General features: G+C 40.3%; 1 protein-coding gene across 8 annotated transcripts in view; it reads right to left on the minus strand.

Moving 5' to 3' along the window:
• Positions 1 to 15793, minus strand: part of Nprl3 (NPR3 like, GATOR1 complex subunit) — a 61057-nt gene that overhangs the window by 30539 nt on the left and 14725 nt on the right. For 4 of the 8 annotated variants that reach the window (XM_063226177.1, XM_063226186.1, XM_005007331.3 and 1 more), the window contains exon 2: positions 8723 to 8792. The exons of 2 other annotated variants lie outside the window; for them this stretch is intronic. Coding sequence is in view for 3 of the 6 variants with exons in the window: in XM_005007331.3 (XP_005007388.1) it covers positions 8723 to 8792 (70 nt within the window). In the remaining 3 variants the exon portion in view is untranslated. Of the gene's footprint in view, positions 1 to 2855; positions 2895 to 8722; positions 8793 to 15793 lie in introns of all 8 variants that reach the window. 2 more of the 8 variants (XM_063226179.1, XM_005007330.3) reach the window with 1 other exon arrangement.

A 15793-nucleotide genomic window follows, 5' to 3' on the forward strand; every position in this document is an offset into this window, starting at 1 on the left:
TAGCCACGAGAAAAGGCATTTCTAGTATCTGGTTCAGGAGGGTTTACAGTCTTAGGGAAGGTAGCTCTAGCTTCCCCAGGGCCATACTGCAGCACACGGGCAGGAAGAATCCCCACAGTCCTAAAAAAGACCACTGGAGACAGATACTCCAATGTTCATCTTGGTTATGCTTCTCTCCTGAAAGCCTTCTTTGTAGGGAAAGATGGAGATTTAACATAACTCCTCCATTTTATGATTTAAAAAAAAAGGAAGGCCAGTTTCAAAGCTACCACAGCTCAACTTTGCAATGGTAAATGACTATGGGATAAAACATGTCTATAAAGGGATCACTCAGTTCAGGAAACCCTGAGCCCCCAAATAAACTAGAGAAAGTTGGGTAGAGCAGGCTGCCTTGTCTCTTACACAGTCAGGTTACAAAACTAGTCTTTCCAAAACTAATCTTGTCAAAAACAAATCTGGGACTCATAGCTAGTCCTTCACTCTCCTTCTTAGGCATACTCATCTCTAGAGTAACTAAATCAGACACAAAATATTCCAGTGTCTCAGACAAAAGCCATCATAGGTTTTCATGAAAAACTACACATAGCTCACTTTGCCCTGTAAGTCCTGCCTAAGGAACACAGGTTCTGGGCAGTAAAACTTTGCTGAACATTTCTCCTCTAGAAGCATTTTATGTCTCATCTTAAAAATAAAAATAAAAACCAATAAAAAAAAAACCCACCACCCTCCACTCTGCCACCCAATGATTCAAGACAGAGATAGGAGGCCAAAATTCTCCATCATTCCAAAAAGCTCACACTACTGTGATGGCCAACAATCACTATTTTTTAGTGGTGATTGAATCTTCCATTGTGCTCCTTTTTATCACACATACATTTTTCATGTCAAACTGCAAAATTTTTTTTTTTTTTTTTTTTGTCTTTTTGAGACAGGGTCTCTCTATGCAGTTCAGGCTGGCCTTGAGCTCGATCTCGAACTTGAAACGATCCTCCTGCCTCAGCCTCCTGAGTGCTGGGATTACAGGCATGAGCCACCACGCCCGGCTCAAACTGCAATTATTTAAAACTCTTCTCTAAGGGCTTAGGGATTTAGCTCAGCAGCATAAGTGCCTGCTTTGCAAGCATGTGGTCATGAGTTCGATCCCTGGTACCAAAAAAAGCCAAAAAAACAAAAAAACAAAGAAATAGTCAGAAGTTAAAAGTTACACTGCCTTAAATGATCCTTTAGAGAAGCCCTTCTGGGATAGCCAGCACCGTGGAGCTGATCACTCAATTTATGAGCAAATCTGGCTCATAAAGAAATCCACTTGTCACAATTTAATATTGTGGGCTGGGGATTTAGCTCAGTGGCATAAGTGCCTGCCTTGCAAGCAGGCAGTTGTGAGTTTGATAAAAAAAAAAATTAATATTGCACATTTACTGATGGTACTGATAAAAAAATTAATATTGCACATTTACGATGAAAAGATGCTTGTGCTGGCAATACAGCTCAGTGGCACAGCACCTGCCTGGCAAGCACAAGGTCTTGAGTTCAATTTCCAGTACAAAAAAGAAAAGATGCTTGGGTAGCCGGGGCGTATAGTCCCAGCACTCAGGAAGCTGAGGCAGGAGACTTGTTGTGAGTTACAGACCAGATGGGCTACAAAGTGAGCTCAAGGCCAGCCTGAACTGTATAGCAAAACTCTGCCTCAAAAAGACAAAAAAAAAATCTCTGTGGCTTTATAATTTACATAGTGTCTGCTGATATAAATCACAAAAAGATACAGTTACACCATGAGATTGGAGGAGGGACATAATTTAATCATAACAAATCAAACTGTAAGCAATGGACAAAATTTAGTTTTTGTTTCCAAAATTTACAAAAATCCTTTTGACGGTGAGAGCCTAGTAAATGTACTGTAACATGGTAAAACAGATGTTACAAAAACTAAAGGTTTCTGCACTAACTTAGAAACTCCAGACTTCAGAAAAGCACAGGAAGATATGTTAAGAGCTCAGCTGGAAAATAAGCCAGGACTTCTATTCTTGCCAAGATATCTGGGAGTAGAGCTGGTTCACTAGCTTAGCCTAAAAAACAGAGGAAGACAGAGGCTGGAAGAGAACTCAGTGTTCCCCCACGTGCCTCCTTCCTGGGAGCTCATTAATGCTGTATGTACCAGGGCCAGAGATTTAGCTCAGTGGCTGAAGCACTTGCCTATAAAGCACAAGGTCATGAGTTCAATCCCTGGTACCAAAATAAAATAAAATAAAATAAATTTTAAAAAATGCTGTATGTACCTCCATGACCCAAAGGGGATACACTAGGGTGGAGGGGGGTCCTACTGCATCCATGCTTACCTAAATAAGCATTACCATATCTACTCCAGGAGAACTTTTTTTGCCACTAGTGAGCATATCCAAACACAAGTGGAGAGGTTTAAGTCTAAGCATCACCTGAAAACCCAAACTTGGGAGAGATCCCTATTAAACCCCTTTGAAAACTGTACAAGGAACCTCAATCACAGGTCTCAGTGCGGCAGTAGGAGAAAGATGAGACACCCCACTTCAGATTACCTCCTACTTGGGGGGAGGAGATTTACACGGCATACCTGGCCTAGAAGTCTCTCTGCAGCCATCCAATCAATCCTTGGCCTCTTGGGTAATATGAAGCAGCTAAATAACTAAGAGGAGAAAAGGCAAGCCATGGCCAAGTCTGGGTTCTTATATGGGGTCTGGGGTAGTGAGGTCCAAGCTAGGGCCTATGTGCCTCGTTAGTCATTCTTTAATATTGAGGGAAATCAGGAATTAAGCACAATTACAAGAAAAGAAGGCAGCCAGAATCAAGACAGAAAGATGGTGGAGAGGTTTTAGTCTTACCCTGCAACCAATTGCTCATCGGTTGGAGGACATGGCTCGCTGAAATGGGAACAGGACCATCAAGACCAAACAAGAACATTGTTTAAAAAAAAAAAACATGAAAAGCTACAATATTGTTGTTCTGAGACAGAGTTTTGCTATGTAGTTCAAGATGGCCTTGAACTTATTATGTAGCCTAGGCTGGTCTCAAATTCACAGCAATTCTCCTGCTTCTGTCTCCAGTACTGGGATTACAGGCATGAGCCACCATGCCTGGTTTACAATGTTGTTTTATAAAAATAGTATTAAACTATAGCAGAAGTTATCTCTAATAAGCATTAACTAAGTGTCAAAGCTAACAACTTACCAGACAAGAAAGAATACAGACATTTCCCACAATGAACACTTAGCACAGAGTTTCCTAATACTCAAATTGCACATATATATAGGATGGAAGGGGACACGGTCATTTTTTTTTGTCTTTTTCCTTTTTATCGGTACTGGGGATCAAACTCATGACTGCCTGCTTGCAAGGCAGGCGCTTATGCCGCTGAGCTAAATCCCGAGCCCCAACAAGGTCACTTTTAAGAGGCAAGCAAAACACTGTAAGACCTAGATCAAGCCCAAGTGGCACAAAAATTCACTGGACATCTGGGTACAAGTATCTAATAACTCCAAGAATAGGTCTCTCACCTGTATGATGTTAAGAATTTATCTGCTTGGACCAAATATGAACCTCAGTTTGTAAAAGCCTTCTAAAACTGTAGTACCATATGAATTTTTCAACTTAGTTCCTGAGATATTGTGATTGTCTGAATAGCTGATTTCTCTGACCCTCTGCCTAGAGCAATAAGAGGGCCATGGCAGATCGGCACATCTTGGTGTCAAAAAACATCTAGGACACTATCAGACTTAAGGAAAGACTTTAAGAATCTAATTTATATTCTCATGCAGAAATTCTTATTATGAGACATGCTACTTTGAAAGTATCATGAAAGAGCCAGGCATAGTGGCTCATGCCTGTAATCCTAGCACTCGAGAAGCTGAGGCAGGAGGATTGTTGCGAGTTCGAGACCAGCCTGGACTACAAAGTGAGCTCAAAGCCAGCCTGAAGTGCATAGCGAGACCCTGTATCAAAAAGACAAAAAAAAGAAAAGAAAAGAAAAAAGAAAGTATCGTGAAAACAGAAAGAAAATCTAAACACAGGAAAGAAACAACAAGGGAGCCCTGTCATGATCACCATGCCATACTGTTGCATTGTGCCACAGGCTGCTGTTCCCTATAACTCTCACTAAGGAACACATACTGCCAAAGACCCATGCAAGAGAAATACACAAAAAAGAACCTCTTCTTCAGAAGCTCCCAAACTTTCACTCATTGGAAGTATAGTGTTAAAAGGTTAGAATAAAAAAAAATAATAAAAAAAAATAAAAGGTTAGAATATTTTGTGGACTTCCCTCAAATTACCCAGAAAGTCAAAATCCTAGAATCCTAGTTTTTACAAGTCACAATGCAACCTCTTTACCTCCAAAGAAAAATGAGCAAACACACACAGAAGCTTCTAAATGTCAGCAATGTTCCATTTTCTGATAGATGGTCTACCCCTTTGAGGGAGGCAGGGCCATCATCACTCAAGGAAACATGAGTTGTTCCTATGATAGCCAGATCTGAAAGTCATGGGGTAGGAAACTCCTCACCTTCAACAACCTTACAGAAGATAGAGAAACTAAGGACCAGTCTAAGAAACAAGCCAACAGCTCACATGGTAGGATGCAGAGTAAGAGTTGAACTTGGAACCCTGAGCCTGCACTTGTCCCAGTATGCTGTCCTTCAGTGTGGACACACAGGCTAGGTGGAAGAAAGGGTGAGAATGCCCAAGTGTGGAGAAAACACTGTCAGTCCACTCTGTTTGTGTAACAATCTCTGCTAAAAGAAGGAGGGGACATGTTCTAACATAATTAGAGGTTGTCAGGCTCTAAACATTCTGGTAGAGGCAAAGTAGTCAAGAGGCCCTAGTGGAGCCCAGGTGGGCCAGATGAAGAAGAACAAGAACGTTGCCTTGCCTGGTCAAAGACACCATGTGGTTTAAAGGCCCAACTGCACCTACAAGCTCACTGTGGTGAGAAACCTGGCCAAGCTCTATAGCTCACACAATGGCATCTATGGTTAGAGGGTTGAGATGGAACCTATTAGAGCTCTGGAAAGGTCTTCTAGATTGTGTCTAAACTACAGTAAGTTCACAAAATGTTGACACTACAAGAGCAACTCTTCTCTAAAAGTTCCTCTGACACAGTGTCCAGATAGCTGCTTGTAATCCTGGAGACAGGGACAGACGCTGGGATGTAACTACACCAGCTTTTCAGATTAACACCAAAAAGTTTATGGCTTATATCTAGATGCCCCCCCACTAAAAACACAGCCATTCATAGTTGGGGAGTTTCAAAGGTGGCTGGATTACAGTGTGATGCTGGTATTAAAGGGAGGATAACAGAAGGCCTACCTTGGCCATGGGTGGCACCAATCAATAGGCTTATATCCTAGATGTAATATTAAAAGAGAAAAAAAGGCAGTCTGCTGCTGCTTCTGCTTGGTGATTTGCTGTTTCTTCCCTGCGTGCCATGGACTATGTCTGCTTTGCAATGCCCCTCTGACATGCCACCCTGCCCTGGAGCCAGGTGACTGTGGACTGAAACCTCTACAAACTGTTAGCCAAAATAAACCTTTCCTCCTTTAACTTTGAGTGTTAGGTACTTTGTCCCAGCAATGAGCAATTAAGAACCAAGCTTTCATGCAGACCTCTCAATGGTTTCTATGGAAGTCACATGGTACATTTAAGCACTCAAGCAACAGGAACACTAGAAACTTTATAACCTTGGGTTTCAAGTCTTAGAAACAATGGAAAATATCCACTCTCTTTTATTCTTTTGTTTGTTTTTTTATTTTTGGCTTTTTTTGTACCAGGGATTGAACTCATGACCTCACACTTGCCAGGTAGCCGCTGAGCTACATCCCCAGCCCATTTTCTTTTTTTTTTTTCTTTTGAGACAGGGTCTCACTACAGAGTTCAACCTGGACTTGAACTCACTATGTAGCAGCCCAGCCTTAAACTCATGGCAATTCTTCTACTTCAGCCTGTCAAGTGCTAGGATTGCAAGCATGTACCACTATGCCCAGCTCTTACTGAATTCTAAAAAAGAGTTATTTTTTAAAAATGTGTTAACAGTTAACTGAAACATATCTTGAGGATACATCTAATAAATCCAGCTGACTCTCTGAACCAGTGCTATCCAACAGTACTTTCCACAGTGATAGAAATATCTCCAACGTGCTAGTCACTCGTCCCATATAACCACTGATTCTGCAATGAGGCTAATCCAACTAAAAGGAACTGGACTTTTTATTTAATTTTAATGAATTTCTACTTAAATGGTAATATTAGCTAGTGGTTACAAGACAGCACCGTCCTGTGTCCTCACTTTCTAAGGAAGGACACCACCACTTAGAAGTTGAGTGTTTCAACCTGGCAAACTGACAACCAGGGAACATTCTAAGGATTCCAGAAAGAAAAGCACCTTATAGAACCAGAATCAAGGAAAACAAGGGTTCACTGCATTACTGTCTTGCTTTAGAAAGATGCTCTGAGCCATAGCAACTACTAAACCTCTTCCTTCAGCTGTTCTGAATTGTAAGGGAATACACTTAAGCCAAACTTCCAGGATGCCCCTAGAATTTCCTCTTTCAGTTTCTCTCATCTTGAGGCCATATGTTTGTTTAGCTCTATGATGAAGCACACCAAGTTCATCCATAGGACACTCCACCTTTCAAGTTGGAGAATAAAAGTTGTGAGATATTCACAATAATTCCATTCTGTGCTCATGAGTTCCAAGGGGTCCTCATAAGTTCTAGTTTGACCTTGCTGTTGCCCTGTTTCACATTCATCTTTCCTATCTGATCTGCTGACTGCAGGCCCAGCACCAGATAAACATAGCCTTATGTAAACTGTTTAACTGGCGTGCAAACTGCATAAGGTCAGCTCCTCATAATAAATCTTTTGCTTTATATCACACACACAAAAAAATGATGCTCTGAGTTATGACTGGGCAAAAGCTGGGGCTTGCTAGGCCCCTGCAACAACACAGAGCAGCAGGCAATTGGGATCTTGAAGGAATCAACCTGTATCTTCAAAATAGCAAGATCAACTGTAATGTATTATAATTACCAAATGAAAAATTCACAAGTTTAATAAAAGAGATTCTAGTGAAAGCACTCTTTCCAGTTTTCTCTCTTCGTTATGCCAAATATTGAATTAATTCATCATTATAAGTCTCTGAAAACTAACTGCAGAACCAGATACTGCTGTCTCAATCATTTCAAGCTCCTTCTGAGTCTTCACAACTGGAACCTCATGTTCACTGAAAGTTGGAAGAGTGGCCAGACCTGATCCACACTGATCTAGGGTATAAGAAGAGGACTGTGAAGGGCAAAAGCTTTCTGTCTCCCTGTGACAAACAAGGCTGTTCCAAGTCACCACCGTCAAAGGACAAGACAACCACAGGCCTCTATATCAAGACCATCCCCTAGGACGGGTATCCCCAGATTTTTTTACCTGCTGATCTCTCTTCCAAAGCTCATTCCCCTTGGAAACAGTCATAAGTCATGCCAGAAGCACCATCACCCTCACAAAAGAGGATAAAATGCACACTCTTAAAACTTCAAAGTCAGGCTGGGGATATGGCTCAGCAGCACAAACGCCTGCCTGGCAAGCACAGGGCCCTTGTGAGTGAGTTCAACTTTTGTTACCAAAACAAAACAAATCTGCAAAGCCCTGCTGTAGATATAGTGCTCCATCAGAGAACTGGAGGTAAATAACACTACCTCACTGCACAACGAAGGTACAGGTATAGATCTTAACTGTCTTCTCCCAGTTTTTTTGAGACAGGGTCTCATCACATAGCTCAAGCAGGTCTTTTTTTTTTTTTTTTTTTTTTTTTTAACTTTTTATCGGTACCAGGGATCGAACTCACGACCGTCTGCTTGCAAGGCAGGTGCTTATGCCGCTGAGCTAAATCCCCAGCCCGCTCAAGCAGGTCTTAAACTCACTATGTAGACCAGACTTGTCTTGAAATTGTGGAAATCCTCCTGCCTCAGCCTCCAGAGTACTGGAGTTACAGTCATGTACCACCACACTCAGCTTGACACAGTTCTTTGCCCCATTTACACTCTATGTTTAAGTGAACTCAGGAATGGTAACTTATAATCTTCCTTCCTTCACTAGCCTATGTTAGCATTTTTTAAACTTTAAAATGAATGTTAAGAAGACAGACATAATTTTCATGAAGTTTCTAATCTGATAGTGCCTCCAAGAAAGACCAAAGGAAGTAAACACAGGAAGGGACAGGACCAGCCTTCATTCAGGCCTGAAGGAGTGCTAAGGGTCAGACTAGCCCCAACACCCCAGTCTCACTGCACTTATCACCACCAGAACCTGCCCACCAGGAAGGGAACTAGCCAGGCTGTGCTATACATGAATGCCTGCACTTGACTTCTGGACATGAGTTTAAAAAATCAGGTCTGGAGATAGCAAAGGGGTCTGTTTTCCTCTGTTTTCCTCTCCTAGGGATAGATGTCCTACATGGAGATGGCCTCATCCATTCTCAGAACTTCTTTCCCAACTACACACCCCACAGCTAAAACAAGTGCCCAAATTATTCACCATTCAGAGACTGGTAATGCAACCCTCTATCTGTAATACCTGAAAACATCTACTAAGTAGGAAAAAACGACACCAGATTTTTCAGGGCAAACATCTGGATCAACAGGAAGGCAAGGCTCTATCGTGGCCTATGGAACAGGACTAGTCCAATCCCAGATGACTGCAGGACACTCACCTGGAATCACCATCCTGGTCATCAGCATGGTCACCAGTGTTGTTAACAGCATATCTACTACGTGGCTTATCTAAGTGAGGGCAAGAAGAGGAAATAGGTAAGAAGGTAGGATTTCTCCATACCCAGAAGGACTGTAAAACTGTTAAAATCCACAGTTTCCAAGACACAGCCTATCTACACAATAGAATATTGTTCAGCCATTAAAAAGGTAACATGCGCTGGGGATTTAGCTCAGCGGTAGCGCCTGCCTTGCAAGCAGGCAGTTGTGAGTTCAATCCCCGGTACCGATAAAAAGGAAAAAGACAAAAAAAAAAAAAAAAAAGGTAACATGCATGAACCCTGAAAACATTTTGCTTAATGAAATAAACCCAACACAGAAAGGCAAATATCACTCTTGCATATAATATCTAGAATAAGCAAATTCACTGATACAGAAAGTAGGTTAGAAGTTAACAGCAGCTGAGAACATAAGGAAAGGAGTTTTTGCTTAACGGGTCACAGAGTTTCAGTTTAGATAACAAAAAATTTGGGAAACGATGATGATTATACAGTATAATGAATGTAATTAACACTACTAAATTAAACACTTAAAATGATTAAGCCAGGTATAGTAGCACATGCCTACAGTCCTGGTTATGGAGAGGGTGAGACATCAGGATCCCAAGTTTGGCTTAGACAACTTGTTGAGTTCCTACCTCAAAATAAAAAAAATACAGGCTAGGGCTGAGTATTTAGCTCAACAGCATAAGCGCCTGCCTGGAAAGTATGAGGTTGTGAGTTCGATTCCTGGTGCCAAAAAAAAAAAAAATGTGGGCTGGGAATTTAGCTCAGTGATGTAAGTGCCTACCTACCAAGTGCGAGGTCATGAGTTCAATCCCCAGTACAAAAATAAAAATATAAATATTTAAAAAGCTATGAATATAGCTCAGTGCAAATCTCTGAGCTTAATACCTAATCCTGGGGAGGTGAGGTTAAAATTTCATGATGTATAGCATAAGCTTTTTTCAGAAAAAAATTTCCAAGAAGTTATGATGAAATAGGGAAATGTTTTTGCTTCTGTGTTAATTTTGTAAGGATTTATAACTACATGCGCACACACACACACATATACATACACACACAGAGAGTAAATGATGGCGATGAGATCTAAAAAAGCAAAAGAATGTTTAAATGAGCCGGGCATGCCTGTAATCCTGGTGCTTAGAAGGCTGAGGCAAGTGAAACGCTGAGAGTTTGAGGCCAGCCTGAGCTACAAAGTGAGTTCAAAGCCTGTCTGAACTGCACAGTGAAAGCCTGTCTCAAAAAGACAAAAAAAAAAAGTCGGGGGGCTGGAGATTTAGCTCAGCAGCATAAGCACCTGCCTTGCAAGCAGGCAGTTGTGAGTTCGATCCCTGGTACCAATAAAAAAGGAAAAAGACAAAAAAAAAATATAGTCTTCATATACACATATACTTGACCAGAGTATTATTGTTTAAAAACCTAAAAATGATGCTAGAAAAGAGTACAAGAAGCCCATGGGGAAAAACAGAAATGCTAATAAGGGAGAAAACAATGACTAGAATTGCTAGAAATGTAACTCGGAAGTAAGGTATTTATCTAGCAAATGTGAGAGCCTGTGTTCAATATCCATCAAGTGGGGCAAAGAGGACATATATTTTTATTTTCTTTTTTTTTTTTTTTTTTTTTTTTTTGTATTTTTACCGGTACCAGGGATCGAACTCACGACCACACGCTTGCAAGGCAGGTATTTTTATTTTCTTGATGGGAATGTTAAACACAAAGATGTCTTTTCATCCTAGTTAATCCACACATTCAAAGCAACCTCCAAGCCAGGCATGGTGATATGCACCTATAATCTCAACTCCGGAAACCTGAAGATCCCCAGTTTGAGCCCAGCCTGGGCAATTTATCAATTTAATGAGACCCTGTCTCAAAATAAAAATAAAAAAGAGCTGAGGATGTACCTCAGTGTAAAGGTTTTGGAGTCAATCCCCAGTACAAAAAGTAATTTTAAAAAATGGCCAGGATCACCAGGCATGGTAGCACATACCTATAATCCCGGGACTCAGGAGGCGAGGCAAGAGGACTGCTGCAAGTTTGAAGTAAGCTTGGGCTATCAAGTGAGTTCAAGGCCAATGTGAACTGCCTTGTCTCAAATAATAATAATAATAATAATAAGAAGAAGAAGAAGAAGAAGAAGAGGAGGAGGAGGAGGAGGAGGAGGAGGAGGAGGAGTAAAATGAGCTGGGCATGGTAACGCACACCTGTAATCCCAGCATTTGAGAGGCTGAGGCAGGAGGATTATTGTGAGTTAGAGACCAGACTGGGCTACAAAGTGAGCTTAAGGCCAGCAGGAACTGCCTCCAAAACACAAAACACAAAAACAAAAACAAACAAGCTTTAGAGTATTCTATATCATAACAAAGAAAATTTCCTTATTCTTGTTATAAGTGAATTTTTTTTGTTCTTTTTTTTTTTGAGACATGGTCTGTTTCTGTTGTTGTTGCTATGTGTGTGTGGTTCTGGATATTAAACCCAAGGCTTAGCATATACAAGGCAAGTACCACTGATGTATAGCTCCAGCCTTTAGACCAATAGAAACACATTTAAAAATGGGACAATAAGCCAGGCATGGTGCCATATGCCTGTAATCCTAGTGCTCGGGAGGTTGAGGCAGGAGGACTGCTGCAGTTCAAGGGCAGCCTGAACTACATAGTGAGGTCCTATCTCAAAAAAAAAGAAAAGAGACAAAAACGTCCTAAAGGCAAATACACAAGACTTTTGGGGGGTAAAGGATAGAGCTCAGTGGTATAGCACCCACCTGGCAAGGGTGAGGGCCTAACTTAAGATTCCCAGAAAAAAAAAAAGACTTGTCTATTAATAATCTTGGAGAATAGAAGGCTTTATGTGTAAAACAAAAACAAAAAGTACAAGAGACTAGACTAAAATATTGACTATAAAAATCAAAACTATAGGGGCTGGGGATTTAGCTCAGCGGCATAAGCGCCTGCCTTGCAAGCAGGCAGTCATGGGTTCGATCCCCAGTACTGATAAAAACGAAAAAGACCAAAAAAAAAAAAAAATCAAAACTATATAAAACAAACTGGATAGACACTTAAGAGCTTTATCACAAAGGCATTTTTAATTTCCCCTGGGCTAGGATACTGAACCCAAGCCCTTTGTTCTGAGCTATATCCCCAGCCAATTTTTTTTTCTTTGTCTTTTTGAGCCAGGGTCTCAATATGTAGTTCAGACTGGCCTAGAGCTCACTTTGCAGCCCAGGCTGTTCTCTAACTCATAATGATCCTCCTGCCTCAGTCTGAGTGCTGGGATTATAGATATGCACCACCACACTCGGTGCCCCGCCCCCAGCTATTTTAGTATTTTATTTTTGATACACAGTCTCGCTAAATTACTAAATTGCCCAGGCAGGACATGAACATGTAATACTCTTACCTTAGCCTCTCAGAGTACTGGGATTATACGCTTATATCCCCCACTCCCTCCCCATACACAGCAAAAGCCTTCTTTTGGCATGGTAGAGCATACCTGTAAACCCAGCCCTCTGAAAAATGCACACAGGAGGATTGCAAATTCAAGCCCAACCTGGGTAACTTAGTGACTCAGTGAAAATCCTGTCTCACAATAAAAAAATAAAAGGACTAGGATGTAGCCCACTGTGAAGGCCCTGGGTTTTGGTTTTTTATTTGGTTTTTTTTTTTTTTTACTTTTATAACTTATTTTTGAATTAAAAATAAAAGACAGAATGAAACCAAAAGCAAATAGAAGAAAATAATAAAGATCAGAAAACACAATTCTTTATCAAACTGTCAACATCATTTTTCATACAGATTAACATTTTGATTCTTACATTTGATAAAGGAGCAAAATTAGAGCTCCAACCCTCCCCAATCCCATGATTTATCACAAAGTTACACCAATCATGATAAAACAGTATTGATATCAAGATAGACAAACCACCAAAGTACCAATATAAAGCCCCAAAATAGACACCCACATAACAGACATTCGATTTCTGGCAAATATGCAAAAGCAATTAAGTGGACATAGGATTGTACTCACAATAAACATACTAGAACAACTGGATATCCACATGCAAAAAACCTAAACCTATAGCACATCAAAATTTCTTAAAACATTCAAAAGTCAACTCAAAATGGCACACAGTGGGTTAAAGTGAAGGCAGGTGTAGCCTGAATGGTTGCTTGGTAGAAGTCATTCTCTCTGGGACAAAATACAAAATAAACAAAATGTTTTTTCCTTATCATATTGGTAAAACAATGTGATGACTATGCATGTGTGACATTTTTATTTCACTAAGTATGTTTTCAAGGCACATCATTTACCTATAAAAATGTCTAATTTATCATTCTTTATGGCTGAATAATATTCCGTTATATAGAAACACCAGATCCTTTTTATCCATTCCTCAGTCAATGGGCATTTAGGTTGTTTCTAAGATCTGGCTAATATAAACTATGCTGCTGGGGGCTGGGGATTTAGCTCAGTGGCATAAGCGCCTGCCTTGTAAGCAAAGCAGGCAGTCGTGAGTTCTATCTCCGGGACCAATAAAAAGGAAAAAGACCCTAAATAAATAATAAGCTATGCTGCTATAAACATTGGTGCACATGTATCACTGTGGCATGATGTTTTTAATTCTTTTGAGAATGGTGCACACCAACCACACAGGGCTCATTCTCAGCGCCGCTGTGTTAAAAAAAAAAAAAATTTATTTTGGGAAGATACCCAGAAGAGGAATAGCTGGGTCAAATGGGACCTCCAACCCTAGTTTTTTAAGGAATCTCCATGTTGATTTCCACAGTGGTTGCATCAGTCTGCATTTCCACCAACAATGGAGCAGGGTTCCTTTTTCCCCACAGTCCCTCCACCATTTGTTATTGGTTGATTTCTTACTACTAGCTATTCTTTCTGGAGTGAGGTAAAATCTCAGTGTTGTTTTAATTTCTTTTTTTTTTTTGTCTTTTTCCTTTTCATCGGTACCGGGGATCGAACTCACGACTGCCTGCTTTCAAGGCAGGCACTTATGCCGCTGAGCTAAACCCCCAGCCCCTGTTGTTTTAATTTCAATAAGGCCCTGGGTGTAATCCCCAATATAAAAACAAAAAAGACTTTCAAATCTACAAGGAAAAAAATATCAATTACCCAAGAGAAAACTGAGCAAAGGTTATGAATAGATCACTCATGAAAAAGGAAATCCAAATGGCTCTAAATTATTATAATAAACTTACTCTCAATCTTATTTTTTTAAAGAGAAAAAAAACACAAAAATTAGAAAGCAATCAAACAAAAAAAAAAAAAACCAACAAAAGCCAAATGATGACAACAACTAAATAGTGACACAGGATTTCAAAATAAGGTGTTAGGAGTTTAACAATGGTTGTTATATTACATATTGTTATCTTCAAAATAATTGCTCAGGTTACCGGATACAGGCATGCAAAATTGATCAAACAATGTGATTTCCCTTTGTGACTCTCGATCTTAAAAAAAATGAACATTAAAACAATCAGATACACTGCAGGGCAAGCATGAGGTCCTGAGTTTGATTCCCAATCCCAAAAAAAAAAAAAAAATCAGATATAATTTTCCACGTATCAGATTTACAAAAATTGAAAAAGCAGCCAGGCACAGTAACACATGCCTATAATCTCAGTACTCAGGAGACCCAGGCAAAAGGATCATAAATTCAAAGCCAGCAAGGGCTAAACAGTGAGACTCTGTTTCAGAAAACAAAAAGAAAAACTTATCTATTAATAATAAATGTGCACAATCTCATTAGACCCAAGCATCCTACTTTTGAGACTTGATCCTACAGATATTCTGCAAAATGACAGTATATATGTAAAGGAAACTTGCACTATGTGTATCAGCAAGACTGGAAACAATTTAAATGCCTGTTAACAGAAGAACATATGAATAAATCAAGGCATGCTCATCTCATGAAATTCACAGCAGCCATTGAAAAGGAGGAGGTCACGCAAGTTGGTTCTGATTCTTTGGTGTAACATGAAAATGAAACCAGGGCAGAACTGTGTATAGCTCGCTTTCTCTTGTGCTCAGAAAATAATGTGTGCATATGCTTGTGTTTACACAGGTTCTAAATATATGTAGAAAGGACATTTCTACTGTGTCAGAAAAAAATTAAAAAGAAAATGCCTACATGCCTTAACTATCTAAATATCTTTGCACCTTCAAAACCCTGTACCACAGCTGGGTGTGGGGGTACACGCCTATAATCTCAGCACTCAGGAGGCTGAGGCAGGATTGCTGAGTTAAAGCCCCACCTGAACTGCATTTCGAGACACTATCAAAAAATGAAAACAAAAACCTTTTTAAATTTAAAAATTAAAACTCTGTACCAATAAGCAAATTTTAAAATGACAGTCAGACAAGGCGGCTCAATTCTGTGATCTCAGCACACCACTGACTGAGGCAGAAGGTTCACAATTTGGAGGCCAGCCTGAGCAGTTGAGCAAGGGAGAATAAAAGGTTCATCATCCAGGTGGAAGGGTGTGTTCCAGGGCAGTAGTATGCTGAAACCAAGCATGAGGTGTAAGTATTTACTCAACTGCATGGGATGCCAACACAGACCGTTCAGTTTAGAAATGTGCTTTAGAAGATACTTCCATGAACAACAAAAAAACCCCTACAACAAATATTTTATTTATAGACGGATACACATTTGCTATCTTCTCAAGAGAGTTAATTCTGAATTACACAGAGAGTGGACCGCAGGGCTAACATGTGATGCATCTGTAATTTTACAGTTGTTAAGGTCCTAGGGACTGAACTCAGGGCTTCCTGCGTACTAGACAAGCGCTCTAGCACTGAACTATACCGTCAAACCTGGAAATTATCTTCCTGCCGCGGGTTTCCAAGTACCTGGGATTAATTTTTTTTTTTTTAAAGGAGACTGACAAGACGTTAGCGATAGCTGTTTTGGAGATGAGTTACTAGTGTTTCTCGCCTGCCTCTTTTCTTTCTTCGCGAAGACGCTGCGAGTTCACGGCGGCCGCCGGGCGCCACTTA

This window comes from Cavia porcellus, unplaced genomic scaffold (genome assembly GCF_034190915.1).
Source record: "Cavia porcellus strain 051 isolate PalLab524CR breed Dunkin Hartley unplaced genomic scaffold, mCavPor4.1 scaffold_16, whole genome shotgun sequence".
Taxonomy (NCBI): domain Eukaryota; kingdom Metazoa; phylum Chordata; class Mammalia; order Rodentia; family Caviidae; genus Cavia; species Cavia porcellus.